Raw genomic sequence first — 21574 nt, forward strand, 5'->3', positions numbered from 1 at the left:
AGAGCATTCTCTCTTCCAGTCTGTACGCCCAGTGATGCCTGTTCAGCCGGGATGACTGATGCCTCAGTGTCACTGCAGGGCCTGCTTGGTCACAGTGGACCCTTCCTCCCGGGGGCACTGGTGCTTCGCACTTTGTCACAAATGCAGACTTGGACAGAGCTAGACCACTCATGTTAAGGCGAAGGCAGCTTTAAAGCTCCAGTACACCCAATAGGGGAAACAGCCCGACCTGCCAGTGCTTCAGTAACGTAAACTTTGAGAAGGCTCAGTCAGGGACAGATACAAGGGGCTTTATTTTTCATGTTTTTTAGATCATTTAATTTCAGGGAAACTATTAATAAACTGTCTTTTTCCTGTGTCCTGTTCAGATGAACAGGAATGTAGAAGGTTCTGGAGCTCTTGCTTTTTGTCCCCACACTGCCCAGTGCCTGCCTTTTGGTTGCAGCCCCACAAATTCCCTTTAGAAACTCTCCCCCCAACCCAACTCTGCCAGAAGCAGTCTTGGTAGGATTGTCAGTCAAGGTGGTGACCCCCAGCCCACCCCACCCAGTCACAGAGTGCTGTCAACTGTGTGTGTCTCATAGAGACTTTCTCTCTCTGGAATTTGAACCTTGGCTTGTAGAACCCAAGATGAAGACAAGTAAGAGCTGATTCATCTTGCTGGCAACAGCTCAGAGAAGCTGTGCCCTAGAGATATCCCTGTTCCTGTGCTTCACCTGGGCACTGTCTTCTTGCTGTGTTTCTTTCCTGGTGAAGTTGGCCACAGTGCATTAGTGTTGATGGCATCTGAAGACCCTAAATGATATGTCTCCTGGGAGGCCTCCTCTCTTTAACTGTTTAAATGTATGACCTCGGGGACATGATGGACTTATTCTGCCTGGATGCAGGTACGATGCTCGTCCTCATGGCCTTGAGGGGAGCTGTCTGATGCTGCCTTTCTGTGCCACATGTCTGGTGTTGTGTCTTCCTGATGAGGCCCTGGGTCACCTGAGAACTCTGGCAGCAGTGTGAAGCATAGATTGAAAGGGAAGGGAGTTGCAAGCCAAAGCCCACTAGGACATCAGTGTAGTCACCCAGGAGAGAGGTGACAGGAGATGGGCGCTCAGGCCAAGGCTGAGAGGCCTAGGAAATAAAAATAAACAGAAAGAAATTTATCAGTCAACTTGTTCTTATGCCAGGTCTTGAATCCACTAATAGAATTAGTTTGCAATTAAAATGTAAATCAGACTAAATGGTACATCTCTGTGGAGAGTGATACACTCTTCCCCATTAGTACTTTTGTTTTATCTTCAACACTAGTACTTGGACGACTCATCAAATAAATCACTAGGATCTAAATTTGCTAGCACTAAATCTGGGCTTTGTTTCAAAACTTGTGGTACTCCAACTGAAATTACTTGGAAACTCTTGCATCTAGTCTACAGAATAGTCTTCTCACCCATCATTCACTTTTATATAAAATTCAGTCATGTCTAATAGTCCTTTGATCATTATCTTTAAAATGTGATCGACAATGTGATTCTTTCATAATGCATTGCTCTGAAAAATAGGCTTAACCCATTCTGCACTTGCAATGCTTACCTAATGGAGACGTTGCTTCCTCACAGGTTTTTGCCACAGACCAGGACAGTGGGTCGAATGGCCTCGTCGAGTATTCCATTCTCTCCGGCAACCAAGGAAACGTGTTCCAAATGGATCCGCTGAGTGGTGTGCTAACAGCAAATGTGATTCTGGATTATGAGTACACCAGCGCCTACAGGTTTGCCCCAAGCTCAGATCCGTTTGACTAGCTATTCTGCCTTGTTGCTTTGGGCATGACTTCCTGTTTGGTATGCTTAGCTATAAGATGTGTTTTCCCTTTGCTCCAACTTAAGATCGTCCTTGATACACTGAGAGAGTCTTAGGAAATAGACGCTATTTGGGAAAGGTGATTGGACTACCTTACCTAAGAATGTTAAGATTCCTTTTGATTTTAGGAGTTCATGCATTTGTGATGCCATTAAATATGATATTAAATGAGAGACATTAAAGACATTTGTGAAATGCCTCCTGAGCTATAGAGACCCTGCAAATGTCACTTTAGTTATTTTTAAAAATAGTGAAGACTGAATGATGTTTCTCTTTTTAGTCGTTTATTCATTTTTGTGAGGAAAGTACAACCCTGTTATCAGGTCCATGTTACATGACTCTGTTCTGATAGAAATAATCATCTTAAAGTGCACATTCAAGAAGAGATATATTTTTTGCCTAGTGTTCCAAATATGCCAGACTTACACAGAAATTCTGTGAAAGAGTGAATGTGTCATAGGTCTTCTGTGATTTTTAAAAATCGGTGTTTCCAAGTGTCTAGGCATATATACAGAGATATTTGTGACTTCACAGTCTATAAAAGAAAATGAAAGACTCTAAGGGCACAAAATATCTGTGAATGGGGGCTGCATCAAGAATGATAACCCAGCCTTTCATGGAAGACAACAAAACTGATTTTAAAGAAGAGGTATATGTGCACCAATGAAGACGGAACCCTAAGATGTACGGCTAAGTGAAGGAGGGGACAAGGTGCCCCACGGTGCTTTCCTGCAGGCCTTTTTGAGTGAAAACACACCTGTAAAATTGCACAACTTTAGGAAGAAAACCTAAGAAACCATAAACCTTGTTTCTGAGGAAGTGGTCACATGGGAAGCCTGGACTTCCTTACCATGCATTTCCGTCAGCCTTGTATGTGTATGGCTTTCTGAAAGGCCACATACACAGCGTTTCCTGTAATCTTCCCAACACCCCCAAGGAAGTTCAGTTAGGCTTTTTCTCACTCACTGATGAGACAAGTGACATGCTGCGGTTTGCTCAGGATGACAGAACCATTTCGTCGTCCATTATGTCTTAGCACCAGGTGCCTTGATGCTGTGTTGTGCTGCGTATACCATACTGGCTACATAGCAGACTTCCTTTTGAGGGAAAAAGTAAGAATACAAGAGACGCAAGCCTCAGGATTCTCCGAGGCCAGACTACTTACATGTTATGCGAGGAAAGTGCAGTGCATTCTTGTGGCTCAGTTGCTCAGTCTGTCAGTCGTATCCACTCTGCAAGCCGTGGACAGCAGGCTCCTCTCTCCATGGAATTTCCCAGGCAAGAATACTGAATGGGTTGCCGTTTCCTACTCTTGTGGTTAAACAGCAAGAGCCAGTTAAAATGGGATCTGTTCCTGGGCAGACTGGATTAATTTACCTCTGAAAAACTTTCCAACTCTAAACATTTGATTAAGTATTTAGTTCTTTTTGTTTAATATATTTCAAAATATTACTTCAAAGGTAGTTTAAAAGTTTAGTTTAAGGTCTTACCCTGTCTTAAGTAGTAGGATCTTTTTCAGTAATATTTTAGTGTAATCAGTTGTTATGATACTTATTATATAAACATTGAAATCAATCATATAAATAAAACCCTGCTACATTGCTTCTCTAGTAATTTTAAGCACAAACCTCTTTTTTCTCTCCATAGTTGACTGCAGGTAAATCTCAGTCTAATTGCTACCTGAATGATTACAAATTCAGATTCAAGAGTGTCTGCCCTGTTTCAGGAACTATGTATTTCCTGATTGTAATGACTTTCTGTTACAGAGTTCTTACTCAGTGGAGTCTAATTATCAATTAATTATAACTCCTTCCAGCTTTGTCCTATTTGCGTCATAGTTTCAGTGTTCACATCATTTAAACTGGTCACAATGTGCAAAAGCGCCCCTCACCAGTTCCCCATGAATTCAAGGCTGGGAGAAATAGGAACTGAGAGAAGATGAAATCTACGTACACTGCCCCAAGAGACACAGAGGCAACCCACGCAGGCTCTGCCTCCACTGTCAGCGGGGCAAGGGAACCATTTGACCCTCCTGCCTCTCTAGGCCCCCACCCCCACCCCCTTGTGACTTTTCTGCCTTTTAGTGCTTTCCCTGATAGTTAAGACACTGAGAAAGAAGGATGGCTTCCTCCAGCCTGCGATACCATTAGGAAATGTTTTGGAAATGTTGAATTTTTTTTACCTTTAACTTTTACTTTTTTTAACTTTTAACTTTTCTTTTTAATTCTTGAACTCTGCTATTTTGTCTGATTGAGGAAGATATTCCCAATTCTAGCCCTCTGTTTTACAATATAAAATGAAGGGGGAAAAGATATTGTCAGTGATGATTCTACTCAATATAAATGTATTAAACAAAAACTAAATAATTTCTAGTTCTCATATTAAGCCACGTATAAGAAAACTCAGTGGACAGGTGATGACAAATTATAAAATAGATCTTAAGGTCCTTTCTGACTGATATTTCTTAATTTTAAAAATGAATTACCAAGCATGAGACTGGGGATAGAAAGACACATGAAATTGTTCTTATTTTCCAGGAACTTGAAAATTAAGTGCCCTAGTAACTCATGGCAGCAAGCATAGTAATAATCACAATAGGTGTCATTTATGGAGCACCTTCCTTACATGTTGAATTCCTGTAACAGACTTAAGATCTGCAAAGTGAAGAAATCGAATTCACAGAGGTAAAGTTGTTTGCCAGGAATAGGCAGCTAGTAAATGTGGAACTTATACTCTTGCCTATATGAGTGGTCCTAGTAGAGCTTTCTGCTGTATCATGTGAATGAATCTTTAGAGTATATACCTGTATATTTACTGAAACAATACAGGAAAAAACACTTTTGAAACTTAAAATAATCACAGAAAATAAATTCTAGCTCGCAATTGTGAAATTACACATGTCAAGGTGTGAGCATGAAAAGATAGGATTTCAGTCACTGCTTTTCTCTGTTTGACTTATAACTGGTGTGAAGAGACTTCAGTTCAGTCGCTCAGTTACGTCCAATTCTTTGTGACCCCATGGACTGCAGCACGCCAGGCTTCCCTGTCCATCCCAACTTCCGGAGCCTATTCAAACTCATGTCCATCGTGTCAGTGATGCCATCCAAATATCTCATGCTCTGTCATCCCTTTCTCCTCCTGCCTACAATCTTTCCCAGCATCGGGGTCTTTTCAAATAAGTCAGTTCTTCACATCAGGTGGCCAAAATATTGGAGTTTCAGCTATAGTATCAGTCCTTCCAATGAACATTCAGGACTGATTTCCTTTAGGATGGACTGGTTGGATCTCCTTGCAGTCCAAGAAACTCTCCAACACTATAGTTCAAAAGATATGAAGAATCTTATCTCTGCCTAAGTTGGTAACTGATATTCATGTAAGTCTTTTAATACTTTAGGGCCAAGATTACTGAGTCTTTTGAGGGACTTTAAGTAAAGAAAAATGAGCAACAAAAAACTCTTGGGTTGTTGTTTAGTCACCCAGTAATGTCCAGCTCTTTGCAACTCCATGGACTGCAGCACACCAGGCCTGTGTGTCCCCCACCATCTCCCAAAGTGTGCCCAAGTTCACCTGCATTATATCAGTGATGCCATCCAGCCATCTCATCCTCTGATGCCCTCTTCTCCTTCTGCCCTCAGTCTTTCCCAGCATCAGGAACTTTTCCAATGAGTCACCTATATATATGCATCAGATGACCAAAATACTGGATTTTCAGCTTCAGCAAGTTTCAGCTGTGGTCCTTCCAAGGAGTATTCAGGGTTGATTTCCCTTAAAATTAACTGGCTGGGTCTTCTTGCTGTCCAAGGTTCTCTCAGGAGTCTTCCCCAGCACCACAGTTCGAAGGCATCAATTCTTCAGTGCTCCATCTTCTTTATGGTCCAGCTCTTACAACTGTACATGATCACTGGGAAGACCATAGCCTTGAATATATGGCCTTATCAGCAGAGTAATGTCTGCCTTTCAACACACTGTCTAGGTTTATCATAGCTTTCCTGCAATCAGGAGCAAATGGCTTCTGATTGCATGGCTACAGTCACCATCTGCAGTGATTTTAGAGCCCACAAAGATGAAGTCTGTCACTACTTCCACCTTTTCCCCTCCTTATTGCCATGACATAATGGGGCCAGATGCCATGATCTTAATATTTTTTTTAATATTTAATATGTTTTTTAATATTTAGTTTTATGCCATCTCTTTCACTCTCCTTCACCCTCATCAAGAGGCTCTTTGGTTCCTCTTTGCTTTCTGTCAGTAGAGTGGTACCATCTGCATATCTGAGGTTGTTGATGTTTCTCCCACCTGTCTTGATTCCAGCTTATAACTCATCCAGCCCAGCATTTCTCATGAGGTGCTCAGTGTATAGGTTAAAAAGACAGAGTGACAGCAGACACCCCTGTTGTACTCCTTTCTCAATCTTGAACCAATCAGTTTTTCCATACAGGGTTCTAACTCTTGCTTCTTGACTGGCTTTGGTGTAGTCGATGAGAGAGAGGTAGATATTTTTCTGGAATTCCCTAGCTTTATCTATGATTCAATGATGTTGGCAATTTGAGCTGTGGTTCCTCTTCCTTTCCTAAGCCCAACTTGAACATCTGGAAGTTCTTGGTTCGTGTAATGCTGAAGCTTAGATTGCAAGATTTTAAGCATGACCTTACTAGCATGGGAGATGAGTGCAACTTATCTGATGCTTAGCACAGTCTTTAGTACTACTGTTCTTGGGAACTGGGATGAAGATTGACCTTTTCCAGTCCTGTAGTCACTGCTGGGTCTTCCAGATTTGCTGTCATATTGAATGCAACACCTTGATGGCATCATCCTTTAGGGTTTTGAAAGGTTCTACTGGAATTCCATCACATCCACTAGCTTTATTAACAGCAGTGCTTCCGCAGGCCCTCTTGACTTTGCTTTTCAGAATGTTTGGCTCTGGGTGGCTGACTACACCACTGTAGTAATCTGGCTCATTTGGATCTTTTTGTACAGTTCTTCCATGTATTCTTTCCGTCTCTTCTTAATCTCTTCAGTGTCTACTAGATCTTAGTGTTTCTGTCCTTTATTGTGCCCAGCTTTGGGCAAAATGTCCCCTTGATATCTCCAGTTTTCCTGAAGAGATCTGTAGTCTTTCCCCGTCTGTTGTTTTCTTCTAGTGTTATACACTGCTCATTGAAGAAGCCCTTATTTTCTCTCAATGCTGTTCTTTGGAACTCTGCATTTAGTTGAATATATCTTTCCCTCTCTCCCTTGTTTTTTGCTTTTTGCTATTTGTAAGCCCTCCTCAGATAACCACTTTGACTTCTTGCTTTTCTTTTTCTTTGAGATGATTGTGTTCACTGCCTCCTGTACACGTTATGGGCCTCCATCCATAGTTCTTTAGGCACACTGTTTACAAGTTCTAACCCCTTGAATCTTTGGAGAAGGCAATGGCAACCCACTCCAGTACTCTTGCCTGGAAAATCCCATGGATGGAGGACCCTGGTAGGCTGCAGTCCATGGGGTCACGAAGAGTTGGACACGACTTAGTGACTAAACCACCACCACCAATTGAAACATACAAACTTCAAATAGGATAGGTACTAGGGGTGTAATGTGGGGCTTCCCTTGTAGCTCAGTCGGTAAAGAATCTGCCTGCAGTACAGGAGACCCAGGTTCCATCTCTGGGTCAGGAAGATCCCCTGGAAAAGGAAATGGCAACCCACTCCAGCACTCTTGCCTGGAGAATCCCATGGACAGAGGAGCCTGGCAGGTTACAATCCATGGGGTCGCAAGAGTTGGACATGACTTAGTGACTACAAAGAGAGAGAGGGATGAAATGTACACCATGATGACTGCAGCTAATTGTTGTATGGTTAAGAGAGTAGGTTCTAAGTGTTCTCATCACAAGGGAAAATTTTTCAGAGTATATGTAAGTCAGGTCCTTACTTATGCTGTACACCTTAAGCTTATACAATGCTGTATATCAATTATATCAGAATAAAACTTATGGGGAAACTCACCCAATGATCTGAAAAAAAAAAAACAATTTAAAAAGAGGCTGGTTGGTCACAAGATAGCCTTGGAGGAGTTTGCATTCCATTTACTGGAAACTGGGTTTCCTTGATGGCTGAGATGGTAAAAACTCTGCATATAATGCAGGATATTGGGGTTCAATCCTTGGGTCAGGAAGATCCCCTGGAGAAGGTAATGGCTACCCACTCCAGTACTCTTGCCTAGAGAATTCCGTGGGCAGAGGAGCCTGGCAAGCAATATAGTCCATAGGGTTGCAAAAGAGTCACATATGACTTAGTGACTAACCCTTTCACTTTTTCTTTCCTATTAGAAATTAAACTCTATTCTGTAGGCTATAGAAAAGTGTAAGCAATTGAGTGCCTGTTCAGATCTTTATTTTTAGATGTCTGATAAGGATGTCTTGCAGGACAGAGAACCAGCATCAGACAGAGCAGTTAAGCTAGACAACAGCAGGGAAAGGTCTGTTATGTGGATGAAACTGTGGAGAAGAAAGGAGGGGGCATACTTCCTGATTGATTCAGATACAGAGACCATTGGAACATGGTGATCAGCTGAATTTATTCAACAAGGAAAGAGATAAGAAATACTTCAGAAGTTTCCACATAGAAAAGGCAGGAAGAAGAATAGACTGGAATTGGGATTTTGTTTTTTTCTTGGCATTTTGTAAGAGTAAAAGTAAATATAATCCTTCTATAATTAAAATAATGATCTGGAGCTTGGGAAAGAGATCTTCTTTCAAGATTTAGACTTGGGCTTCATCCAAGGAAAGTGTGTAAAGGAAAGTGTGTAAAATGGAATTACCTACCTACGGAGATTATGTGAAATGAGAATTTAGGACATTGTCACCTTTTGAGGGCTAGAAAGAGAAAAAGCAGCCAGCTAGATAGATTCAGGGACTAGAAAGAACAGAACAGAACCTGGGAAATGTAGCTTCAGAAAGCAAGGGAAAAGGTTGGACTGCATGGGGGCAAAGTTTTCTGAATGTGTTTGGATTGGAATCTGTAAAAGTACTCCTTATTTTAAGAAGGTTGCAAGGAATAGACTTCTCCCAAATTGTTTCTTAACAAGATAAAACACATGGTGTTATATTTGTAGGTTAATTAATACAAAACTATGAAGTTAATTTAAAAACTCAAGTCAACTGATTTTCATTAACAAAAATATTTTACAGACTGAGTACATAAAACATCCTATAACACATATATATTGCAAGCACCTCCAGTTCAGGAGATCAAACATCTTAATGGTTGTGAATTACTATTCTAGAAAACTTCTGTAAACTTCTGAGAGAAAGGATTTTAATTTATGATAAGAACTTAAATCAAAATTTCGCCTCATTTGACCAGTATTCCAACAGTGCTTTTTTTTTGCATTTTTCCTCATGTGGTTACCAGAATGCAAGTATTCTCCAGCCCTTAACATTCTGTTGATAAACAATGGACAAAGTATTAGCATAGCACTTATAGTTTTCAAAATACATGTGGCAGGATTACTTCCTCTGTTTATTTCTCAATACATAACATTATGACTTAAGATTTCTTTTCATCTCAAACAAGGCTGATTAAACATTTTGAAATTTATAATATTTATGTCTGCAAGCGGAAAGATGCCATTGTCTGGTGATTAGAAAACTCCTTACATTATTTTCCAAAGAAGAATTACTGAAGTGGTGGATAGAAAGTATTATAGTAAGTTGAGGAGTAACTAAAACAGGAAGGAGAGACAATTAAAATGGACTAACTTTTCTTTTTCACCAATGTGGAGTTAAAAGAAAGGGATATCTGATGGTGATAAATCAGTAGGATTCAGGCTTGAGAGGGGGGTATGTTTAGGGGATTGGCTCCATTTGACCATGTTAACAGGCAGGAAGTTATTATTCAACAGACAGATAAAGATGAAAGATGTTTTCCACAATTTTTATTCAGTATTACAGTAGTGGAGCTATGTAGTTCAATAGGCAAGAAAAATAATTAAAAGTCATACCAGTTTTTCCCCATTGACATTGAAAACTTTTTTTAATTGAAGTATGGTTTATTTACAATGCTGTGTTAGTTTCAGGTGTATAGCAAAGTGATTCAACTATATCTATGTCTCTCTCTCTCTCTCTTTCTCTCTCTCTCAGATATATTCTCTTTCAGATTATTTTCCATTATAGGTTATTAAAAAATACCGAATATAGTTCCCTATTCTGTTCACTAGGTCTGTGTTGTTTCTGTTTTATATATAGTGCTGTGTACCTGTTAATCCCAAACTCCTAGTTTATTCCTCCCCCGCTTTCTCTTTTGATAATCATAAGTTTGTTTTCTACATCTGTGAGTCCATTTCTGTTTGTAAACAAGTTCATTTGTATCAATTTTTAAGTTCCACATATAAGTGATATCATGTGATGTTTGTCTTTGTCTGGCATACATCACTGACAATCTCTAGGTCTATCCATGTTGCTGCAAATGACAGCAAGATTTTGATTTAAGTGCATTTGCTTATTTTAAATTCTGTATTGTTATCAAAATAACACATTTTTTAAAAAGCATCATAGAGATCAGCAGACTTAGACAAAAATCAGCAACCATTGCCTCACCTGTTCATTGTATAGACGCTTTTAACTTGTTTTCTCCATTATAAAAATTAATATGTCTAACTTTGTAATTTTAAACATTATCTCTCACAGCCATTCTGACTGGCATGAAATGGTACCTCATTGTGGTTTTGATTTGCATTTCTCTGATAATGAGTGATGTTGAGGATCTTTTCATGTGTTTGTTAGCCATCTGTGTATCTTCTTTGGAGAAATGTCTATTTAGTTCTATGCCCATTATTTGATTGGGTCGTTTATTTTTCTGGAATTGAGCTGCAAGAGTTGCTTGTATATTTTTGAGATTAGTTGTTTGTCAGTTGCTTCATTTGCTATTATTTTCTCCCATTCCGAAGGCTGTCTTTTCACCTTGCTTATAGTTTCCTTTGTTGTGCAGAAGCTTTTAATTTTAATTAGATCCCATTTGTTTATTTTCGCTTTTGTTTCCAGTATTCTGGGAGGTGGGTCATAGAGGATCCTGCTGTGATTTATGTTGGAGAGTGTTTTGCCTATGTTCTCCTCTAGGAGTTTTAACGTTTCTGGTCTTATGTTTAGATCTTTAATCCATTTTGAGTTTATTTTTGTGTGTGGTGTTAGTAAGTGTTCTAGTTTCATTCTTTTACAAGTGGTTGACCAGTTTTCCCAGCACCACTTGTTAAAGAGATTGTCTTTAATCCATTGTATATTCTTGCCTCCTTTATCAAAGCATCACTATGAACAAGCTAGTGGAGGTGGTGGAATTCCAGTTGAGCTCTTTCAAATCCTGAAAGATGATGCTGTGAAAGTGCTGCACTCAATATGCCAGCAAATTTGGAAAACTCAGCAGTGGCCACAGGACTGGAAAAGGTCAGTTTTCATTCCAGTTCCAAAGAAAGCCAATGCCAAAGAATGCTCAAACTACCACACAATTGCACTCATCTCACATGCTAGTAAAGTAATGCTCAAATTCTCCAAGCCAGGCTTCAGCAATACGTGAACCGCGAACTCCCTGATGTTCAAGCTGGTTTTAGAAAAGGCAGAGGAACAAGAGATCAAATTGCCAACATCTGCTGGATCATGGAAAAAGCAAGAGAGTTCCAGAAAAACATCTATTTCTGCTTTATTGACTATGCCAAAGGCTTTGACTGTGTGGATCACAATAAACTGTGGAAAATTCTGAAAGAGATGGGAATACCAGACCACCTAACCTGCCTCTTGAGAAATCTGTATGCAGGTCAGGAAGCAACAGTTAGAAATGGACTTGGAACAACAGACTGGTTCCAAACAGAAAAAGGAGTACATCAAGGGTGTATATTGTCACCCTGCTTATTTAACTTCTATGCAGAGTACATCATGAGAAATGCTAGACTGGAAGAAACACAAGCTGGAATCAAGATTGCTGGGAGAAATATTAATAACCTCAGATATGCAGATGACACCACCCTTATGGCAGAAAGTGAAGAGGAACTAAAAAGCCTCTTGATGAAAGTGAATGAGTGAAAAAGTTGGCTTAAAGCTCAACATTCAGAAAACGAAGATCATGGCATCCGGTCCCATCACTTCATGGGAAATAGATGGGGAAACAGTAGAAACAGTGTCAGACTTTATTTTTGGGGGCTCCAAAATCACTGCAGATGGTGACTGCAGCCATGAAATTAAAAGACTCTTACTCCTTGGAAGAAAAGCTATGACCAACCTAGATAGTATATTCAAAAGCAGAGACATTACTTTGCCAACTAATGTCCACCTAGTCAAGGCTATGTTTTTTCCAGTGGTCATGTATGGATGTGAGAGTTGGACTGTGAAGAAGGCTGAGTGCTGAAGAATTGATGCATTTGAACTGTGGTGTTTAAGACTCCTGAGGTTCCCTTGGACTGCAAGGAGATCCAACCAGTCCATTCTGAAGGAGATCAGCCCTGGGATTTCTTTGGAAGGAATGATGCTAAAGCTGAAACTCCAGTAGTTTGGCCACCTCATGCAAAGAGTTGACTCACTGGAAAAGACTCTGATGCTGGGAGGGATTGGGGGCCGGAGGAGAAGGGGACGACAGAGGATGAGATGGCTGGATGGCATCACTGACTCGATGGACGTGAGTCTGAGTGAATTCTGGGAGATGGTGATGGACAGGGAGGCCTGGCGTGCTGAGATTCATGGGGTTGCAAAGAGTCAGACACGACTGAGCGACTGAACTGAACTGAACTTGTCAAAGATAAGGTGTCCATAGGTGCGTGGATTTATCTCTGGGCTTTCTATTTTGTTCCATTGATGGATATTTCTGTCTTTGTGCCAGTACCATACTGTCTTGATGACTGTGGCTTTGTAGTAGAGCCTGAAGTCAGGCAGGTTGATTCCTCCAGTTCCATTCTTCTTTCTCAAGATTGCTTTGGCGATTTGAGGTTTTTTGTATTTCCATACAAATTGTGAAATTATTTGTTCTAGCTCTGTGAAAAGTACCGCTTGTAGCTTGTTAGGGATTGCACTGAATCTATAGATTCCTTGGATAGTATACTCATTTTCACTATATTGATTCTTCTGATCCATGAACATGGTATATTTCTCCATATCATCGCAGCACTGTTTATAATAGCCAGGATATGGAAGCAACCTAGATGTCCATCAGCAGATGAATGCATAAGAAAGCTGTGGTACATATACACAGTGGAGTATTACTTAGCCATTAAAAAGATTACATTTGAATCAGTTCTAATGAGGTGGATGAAATGGGAGCTGATTATACAGAGTGAAATAAGCCAGAAAGAAAAACAGCAATACAGTATACAAATGCATATATATGGAATTTAGAAAGATGGTAACGATAACCCTGTATGTGAGAACAGCAAAAGAGACACAGATGTATAGAACAGTCTTTTGGACTCAGAGGGAGAGGGAGAGGGTGGGATTATTTGGGAGAATTGCATCAAAACATGTGTAATATCATATAAGAAATGAATCGCCAGTCTAGGTTTGATGCAGGATACAGGATGCTTGTGCTGGCGCACTGGGATGACCCAGAGGGATGGTATGGGGAGGTAGGTGGGAGGGGGTTCAGGATTAGGAACATGTGTACACCCTTGGTGGATTCATGTTGATGTATGGCAAAACCAATACAATATTGTAAAGTAAATGGCCTCCAATTAAAATAAATAAATTTAAATAAATAAACATTATCTCTCAATATCCTATTATAATAAATGTGGTTTTAATATTTTTACCTTCTTACATCGGATCTCCCTTTGTATTCATAGCTCTGTTCTTCATTTCATCAATAATCAGTGTTTCAGTTCAGTTCAGTTCAGTCACTCAGTCGTATCTGACTCTTGTGACCCCATGGACTGCAGCATGCCAGGCTTCCCTGTCCATAACCAACTCCTGGAGCTTGCTCAAACTCATGTCCATTGAGTCGGTGATGCCATTCAACCGTCTCATCCTCTGTTATCCCCTTCTCCTCCTGCCCTCAATCTTTCCCATCATCAGGGTCTTTTCCAAGGAGTCAGTTCTTTGCATCAGGTGGCCAAAGTATTGGAACTTCCAGGGGACTGACGCTTCAGTGTCAGTCCTTCCAATGAATAGTCAGGACTGATTTCCTTTAGGATGGGCTGGTTTGATCTTGCAGTCCAAGGGATTCTCAAGAGTCTGCTCCAACACCACAGTTCAAAAGCATCAATTTTTGGCACTGCAGCTTTTTTTTTATGATCCAACTCTCACATCCATCCATACACAACTACTGGAAAAACCATAGCTTTGACTAGACAGACCTTTGTCGGCAAAGTAATGTCTCTGCTTTTTAGTATGCTATTTAGATTGATCGTATCTTTTATTCCAAGAGCAAGTGTCTTTTAATTTCATGGCTGCAGTCATGGTTATACAGGTGTTTACTTCAGAGCCAGGTCATACTTCATAATTATATTTCTTTCCTTATTCTTCCCCTTATCCCCAGAGTTAATGATTATTTTTCTTTTTCCTCAACTGATTGGCTATGTCCCTGTACTTAATTACTTGTAAATATTCCATTAGCTCTATCAGACATGCCCACTCATCCTTCTCCCCTGATATGCCTCTCATATCATGTATTCTATCAAATCTTCTGTTTCTTGGAGACCTGAGTCCTACTGTTTCCTCTCCTCCTGATCTAGCTGGGCAGTATGGCTCTCCAGTTCAGTTCAGTTCAGTTCAGTCATGTCTGACTTTTTGAGACCCCATGAACTGCACCATGCCAGGCTTCCCTGTCCATAACCAACTCCTGGAGCTTGCTCAAACTCATGTCCATCGAGTCAGTAATGCCATCCATCCATCTCATCCTCTGTTGTCCCCTTCTTCTCCTACCCTCAATCCCTCCCAGCATCAGAGTCTTTTCCAATGAGTCAGCTCTTTGCATGAGGTGGCCAAAGTACTGGAGTTTCAGCTTTAGCACCATTCCTTCCAAAGAACACCCAAGACTGATCTCCTTTAGAATGGACTGGTTGGATCTCCTTGCAGTCCAAGGGCCTCTCAAGAGTCTTCTCCAACACCACAGTTCAAAAGCATCAAATCTTTGGCACTCAGCTTTCTTCACAGTCCAACTCTCACATCCATTCATGACTACTGGAAAAACCATAGCCTTGACTAGATGGACCTTTGTTGGCAAAGTAATGTCTCTGCTTTTGAATATGCTCTCTAGGTTGGTCATAACTTTCCTTCCAAGGAGTAAGCATCTTTTAATTTCATGGCTGCACTCACCATCTGCAGTGATTTTGGAGCCCAGAAAAATAAAGTCTGACACTGTTTCCACTGTTTCCCCATCTATTTGCCATGAAGTGATGGGACCAGATACCATGATCTTCATTTTCTGAATGTTGAGCTTTAAGGCAACTTTTTCACTCTCCTCTTTCACCTTCATCAAGAAGCTTTTTAGTTCCTCTTCACTTTCTGCCATATGGGTGGTGTCATCTGCATATCAGAGGTTATTGATATTTCTCCCAACAATCTTGATTCCAGCTTGTGCTTCTTCCAGCCCAGCGTTTCTGATGATATACTCTGCATATAAGTTAAATAAGCAGGGTGAAAGCTGGACCCCATGACTTGGAACTGGTTTACTGCTTTCTATGTTAGTTGCATGCTTTGAAGATCCCATGTCTTTCTCTTACTTTTATAGTAGCTTTGTAGGAAAAGGTGCCAAGAGAGTAAATTCTTTTAGTTCTTACACATCTGAAAACACTTTTATTCTACTTTCACATGTGATTTATGCAATGGATAATATAGAAGTTGAACATTTCTTTTAGATTTTTGAAGGCATTGTTGTTTTATCTTTTAAAACTCAGTTCTGCTATTAAGAAGTCTGATGCCATTCTAATATGTTTCATACTTTTTTTTTTTTTTTGCACTTTCTGTAGAGATTCTCAGGTTATTTCATCTGCAATGTTCAGACGTTTTGTGATTATGTGCTTTAGTGTGGGTATTTCCTTGTGCTGAGTACTTGATGTGCTCTTTTAATGAGGATAAATGATCTATTTTTTGATATTATTTCACTGATAATTACCTCCCTTCTGTTTATTGTTCTGTGTTTTTTTGTTTGTTTGTTTACTTTACCCTGTTTCTTTTTCCTGGATCCTATTCAGTCAAGTGTTAGGCTGCCAGGATTGATCCTTTGTCAGCGATACTTTATTCTCTACTTTCCATTTTTTGTGTGGGGGTTTATTTTTGTTGTTTTATTTTTCTGGGAGATTTTCTTAATTATAACCTTGTAAACTTTCTTTTTTGTTGTTTTTAGTTAAAAAATTTTTGAATATTATATATTTTATAATTTTCAACAACTCTTTTTTAATCTTTGAGCTTTTCCATAGCATTGTGTACTTATTTATGTGTTATCTTATGATAGCTCTCCTAAGACATTAGTTGGAATTATTTTTACCTAGTCTTTTCCTCTTTCAAAATCTCTGTGTCCTCTGGATTTATTTCTTCTGCTTGTCTAGTTTATCCTCTTTTATTCATGTGAGAGACTTTCTGTGATAAATAACTATCCTTGGTCCTAAGTGAGGCAATATCGAAGTCAGAATCTCCTGATGGATCTCATTGACCAGCATGCTTGGCTTTCAGATGAACCAGAGAAGAACTTGACTACTTTGCAGGGTGACATGTAAATAACAATACATAGAGAGGGTTTTTCCCCTTTGAGAGGAGATTTCATTTCTTCAGGGACAGTTCCTCAATATTACTGAGTATGAACATCAGACATTGTTTTGCCTGGGAGTGAAAAGAAATAGGCAAGGGATCTTGCTTGTTCTATATTTTGAATTTAATCTTTTAGGCTATTTTTAGCTCAGTATCTCACCCTGCATTTTGCCATGTTTTGAGCCTCTCCTTGGTTATGTGGGGACGAATCTGTTTCTCACTCATCCTTGTCTTCCTTCAAATGCAGGATACATTTTAATCTATGCATTCCTCTGCCATCTGACTTCCCAGGTGACACAGTAGTAAAGAATCCACCTGCCAATACAGGAGATGCAAGAGATCTGAGTTCAATCCCTGGATCAAGAAGACCCCTAGAGTAACAAATGGCAACCCACTGCAGTATTGTATTCTTGCCTGGAAAATTTCATGGACAGAAGAGCCAGACAGGCTACAGTCAGTGGGGTCTCAAAGAATCAGACATGACTAAGAGTGTGCACACATGCACGTGCACACACACACACTCACACACATCTCTAACTGCTTCTCAGTCTGCTTGCATTTTTCAGACTTGTGTTGAAACTTCTCACCCATTCCACTCACTAATATCTTCACCCATTTCTTTTTAGCCTTATCAACATATACCTTATTGTAAGTTCATTTGCCATTGTTATAGCAGAATCTCTAGAGGAATAGGAAATAAAATCTGTGTAGATATAACCAGAAGTTATAGCTCTTCCTTTCAGAGGTGTTATGATGTTGACCGATATTTTGTTTCTCTTGGAATTACAGAAGTGACATTTAGTTCTGGGAATATATTTAATAAACTGTTGAGAGAGAGTTTTGAAAAATCCTCTATCATTATCTTAGGTATTAAGGCAATCAGAAAAGAATCTGCTGGATTGAAGTCTCATTTAAAATTTAACATGATAAAAAGCAGCTTCCCACCACTGGTGGATTAGGAGAACTATGCTCTGAACTAGAATAGGACGTTTTTTATCCAGTGAACTTCATTTGTCATCTCTGCTGATATGCTCATCAGGGCAACAGTTTTGGAACATGGAGCCAGTTAGGCTGACAACAGCCAAGAATTTTGCAAAGCCTGCCAAAGAGCCATCACAGAAAACTTGAGGTATTGTAGAAGTTATGTGTAGAATTTCAGTGGATCTGCCTCCATAACTTTTTATTTGTGCCTCAAGCCACTGAGAAACCTTGACTTGTCCTTTTGTTTTTAAACAGGATCATATTTCTGTCTATGTCAAAGAATCTTGCTTTCTAACATGACATAGATATTATATAGAACCCCTGAAATTGCAATACTGTGAAAAGAAGAGTCCTTATGACCACAGAGGAAGAATAAACAGAGCCATGACTTTAATGTCTTTGCTGAGACTTTAGTGTGTCACTGGGGAGGGGTAGGCAGCAGGGGCAGAGAACATGATGAGTCGATTATTTTTTGTAAAATTTTTCCATATGTACCTGACTTACATTCATGCTAACAAAATAGACTTTCTAGGCTCTTAAAGTATGAAATTTAAGTAGTTGTTCTAATGATGGCCCAACTTCAGTAGTATAGAAGGCAGCCTGTATGCTTTGTGAACCATAGATAAGCAGTGATTATTTCCTACTAAGTAGAATTTAAACCAACAAAAAGTTGATGCTTTTTTCAGTTCAGTTCAGTCACTCAGTCGCGTCTGACTCTTTGTGACCCCATGAACCACAGCACGCCAGGCCTACCTGTCCATTACCAATTCCCGGAGTCCACCCAAACCCATGTCCATTGAATGAATGATGCCATCTAACTATCTCGTCCTCTGTTGTCCCCTTCTCCTCCCGCCTTCAATCTTTCCCAGAATCAGGGTCTTTTCAAATGAGTCAGCTCTTCGCATCAGGTGGCCAAAATATTGGAGTTTCAACTTCAACATCAGTCCTACCAATGAACACCCAGGACTGATCTCCTTTAGGATGGACTGGTTGGATCTCCTTGTAGTCCAAGGGACTTTCAAGAGTCTTCTCCAACACCACAGTTCAAAAGCATCAATTCTTTGGCACTGAGCTTTCTTTATAGTCCAACTCTCACATCCACACATGACCACTGGAAAAACCATAGGCTTGACTAAACGGACCTTTGTTGACAAAGTAATGTCTCTGCTTTCTAATATGCTCTCTAGGTTGGCCATAACTTTCCTTTCAAGGAGTAAACATCTTTTAATTTCATAGCTGCAATCACCATCTGCAGTGATTTTGGAACACAGAAAAATAAAGTCAGCAACTGTTTCCACTGTTTCCCCATCTATTTGCCGTGAAGTGATGGGACCGGATGCCATGATCTTAGTTTTCTGAATGTTGAGCTTTAAGCCAACTTTTTCACTCTCCTCTTTCACTTTCATCAAGAGCCTCTTTAGTTCTTCTTCACTTTCTGCCATGCTGCTGCTACTGTTGCTAAGTCGCTTCAGTCGTGTCCAACTCTGTGTGACCCCAGAGATGGCAGCCCACCAGGCTTTGCCTGGGATTCTCCAGGCAAGAACACTGGAGTGGCTTGCCATTTCCTTCAATGCATGAATGTGAAAAGTGAAAGTGAAGTCGCTCAGCTGTGTTAGACTCTTTGTGACCCCATGGACTGCAGCCCATCAGGCTCCTCCGCCCATGGGATTTTCCAGGCAAGAGTACTGGAGTGGGGTGCCATTGCCTTCTCCATAAGGGTGTGTCATCTGCATATCTGAAGTTATTGATATTTCTCCCGGCAATCTTGATTCCAGCTTGTACTTCCTCCAGCCCAGTGTTTCTCATGATGTACTCTGCATATAAGTCAAATAAGAAGGGTGACAATATCAGCATTGATATACTCTTTTTCCTATTTGGAACCAGTCTGTTGTTCCATGTCCAGTTCTATCTGTTACCTCCTGACCTGCATACAGGTTTCTCAAGAGGCAGGTCAGGTGGTCTGGTATTCCCATCTCTTTCAAAATTTTCCACAGTTTATCATGATCCACACAGTCAAAGGCTTTGGCATAGTCAAAGAGCAGAAATAGATGTTTTTCTGGAACTCTCTTGCCTTGTCAATGATCCAGCAGATGTTGGCTATTTGATCTCTTGTTCCTCTGCCTTTTCTAAAACCAGCTTGAACATCAGGAAGTTCACAGTTCACGTACTGCTGAAGCCTGGCTTGGAGAATTTTGACCATTACTTTACTAGCATGTGAGATGAGTGCAATTGTGCAGTAGTTTGAGCATTCTTTGGCATTGCCTTTCTTTGGGATTGGAGTGAAAACTGACCTTTTCTAGTCTTGTGGCCACTGCTGAGTTTTCCAAATTTGCTGGCATATTGAGTGCAGCACTTTCACGGCATCATCTTTCAGGACTTGAAATAGCTAAACTGGAATTCATCACCACCACTAGCTTTGTTTGTATTGATGCTTCCTAAGGCCCACTTGACTTCACATTCCAGAATGTCTGGCTCTAGGTGAGTGATCACACCATCGTGATTATCTGGGTCATAAAGATCTTTTTTTGTACAGTTCTTCTGTGTATTTTTGCCACCTCTTCTTCATCTCTTGTGCTTCTTTTAGTTTAGGTCCCTACCATTTCTGTCCTTTATTGAGCCCATCTTTGCATGAAATCTTCCCTTGGTATCTCTAATCTTTTTTACATGATTTTAAAAATTTAAGGTTGGAAGAAAAAGAACACTTATCAAGTAAGCTAAGAATGGGGAAGAAAGTAGAAGTGTGACTCAGCGTGGTGAGTAGAAGTGTGTCAGGGTGGTGACAGAAAGGGAGAAGTTGAACACACTAATAAGGTTTCTGAGTCAGTTACTGGAGAAGTAAGTTGTACCATCATCCAAGAGAGACTGAATCACTACATGTAGATTCTTTCAGATCATGGACTTTTACCTCTACTTTACAGTCCTAGTCAAGAAAGAAGACTCAGTTTCTCAAAAGATAGTATCACTAGCTGGCTAATTCCACTTCTGAAAGGAAGATCATCTTCCAATTGACAATTTACTTTATTACTCAGATACTCTCCTGTAACTCATACTGTTTAGAAGGCAGTGGGAAGCTAATGATTATACCTTACAGTGTGATATATACACAGGAAGAGAGACACATTGAAAAGTATCAGACAGTGGAGTACAACTTTCCAGTCAACTAAGACCTGTACTTAAATCCTGGCTCTGTCATCTGATATATTTATAATCTTGAGCAAATCTTGAGAAACAAACATCAACATATATTAAAGAAAGCCAAATAAGGCAAGACATCTGTCCTCAAGGAATTTATAGGAGAGGTAGACAAATAAGTCATTAAGAAGAAAGAATGATGATTGCTATGGTGAAAGAATGTGCAGGGTGCTATGGGGCAGAGAAATGGGCACCCAAATCAGATGAGATGCCAGGGAAAGCTTACAGAGATGTTAGCTTCGAAAGACCAAAGGGGTGTACACATAGGAATTCCAGGCAGAAGCTATGTCCCAGAAGGTTATATGTACGTGCTCAAGACTTATATTACCTCTTGTAGACATGGAGAGCCAAGGAAAGGTTTTAATTAGAGGAGTCAGGTTTTCAAACCAGAATTTTTGATAAAGCAGTTGAGTTGCAGAGTGGAGGATGAAGAGGAGCATTTGAGACTTGCAATAGGAAGATTGGTGAGTAGCAAGCACTCCAGTTGAGGAAAGATATGGTGAATACACAGCATGGCAGCCAAAGATGGTAAGGGGATGAGGTTAGAGCAGATACCTTGTCCTGCTTTGCCTGAGACTATCTTGCTTTAAAAAGAAACTGAAAGTACCACACCCCAGGAAGCCTTTCAGTCCCTGTGAAGCCAGGCGGATGACCAGTTCATCCGAGGCTCTGAGGTGGGAGTGAGACGGATGGGTACACTGATCCAAATCATATTCAGGTGGTAAAATCTATAAGACTCATAATGAGTTAGATGTTGTCAGGGTGGTGACAGAAAGGGAGAAGCTGAAGACACTAATAAGGTTTCTGAGTCAGTTACTGGAGAAGCAAGTTGTACTGTCATCCAACAGAGACTGA

General features: G+C 40.2%; 1 protein-coding gene across 1 annotated transcript in view; it reads left to right on the forward strand.

The window, feature by feature from the left end:
* Positions 1-21574, forward strand: part of DCHS2 (dachsous cadherin-related 2) — a 344197-nt gene that overhangs the window by 310344 nt on the left and 12279 nt on the right. The window contains exon 16 of the mRNA XM_068990276.1: positions 1608-1759. Coding sequence (XP_068846377.1) covers positions 1608-1759 — 152 coding nt within the window. The remainder of the gene's footprint in view (positions 1-1607; positions 1760-21574) is intronic.

Source organism: Capricornis sumatraensis, chromosome 17, assembly GCF_032405125.1.
Source record: "Capricornis sumatraensis isolate serow.1 chromosome 17, serow.2, whole genome shotgun sequence".
Classification (NCBI taxonomy): Eukaryota; Metazoa; Chordata; class Mammalia; order Artiodactyla; family Bovidae; genus Capricornis; species Capricornis sumatraensis.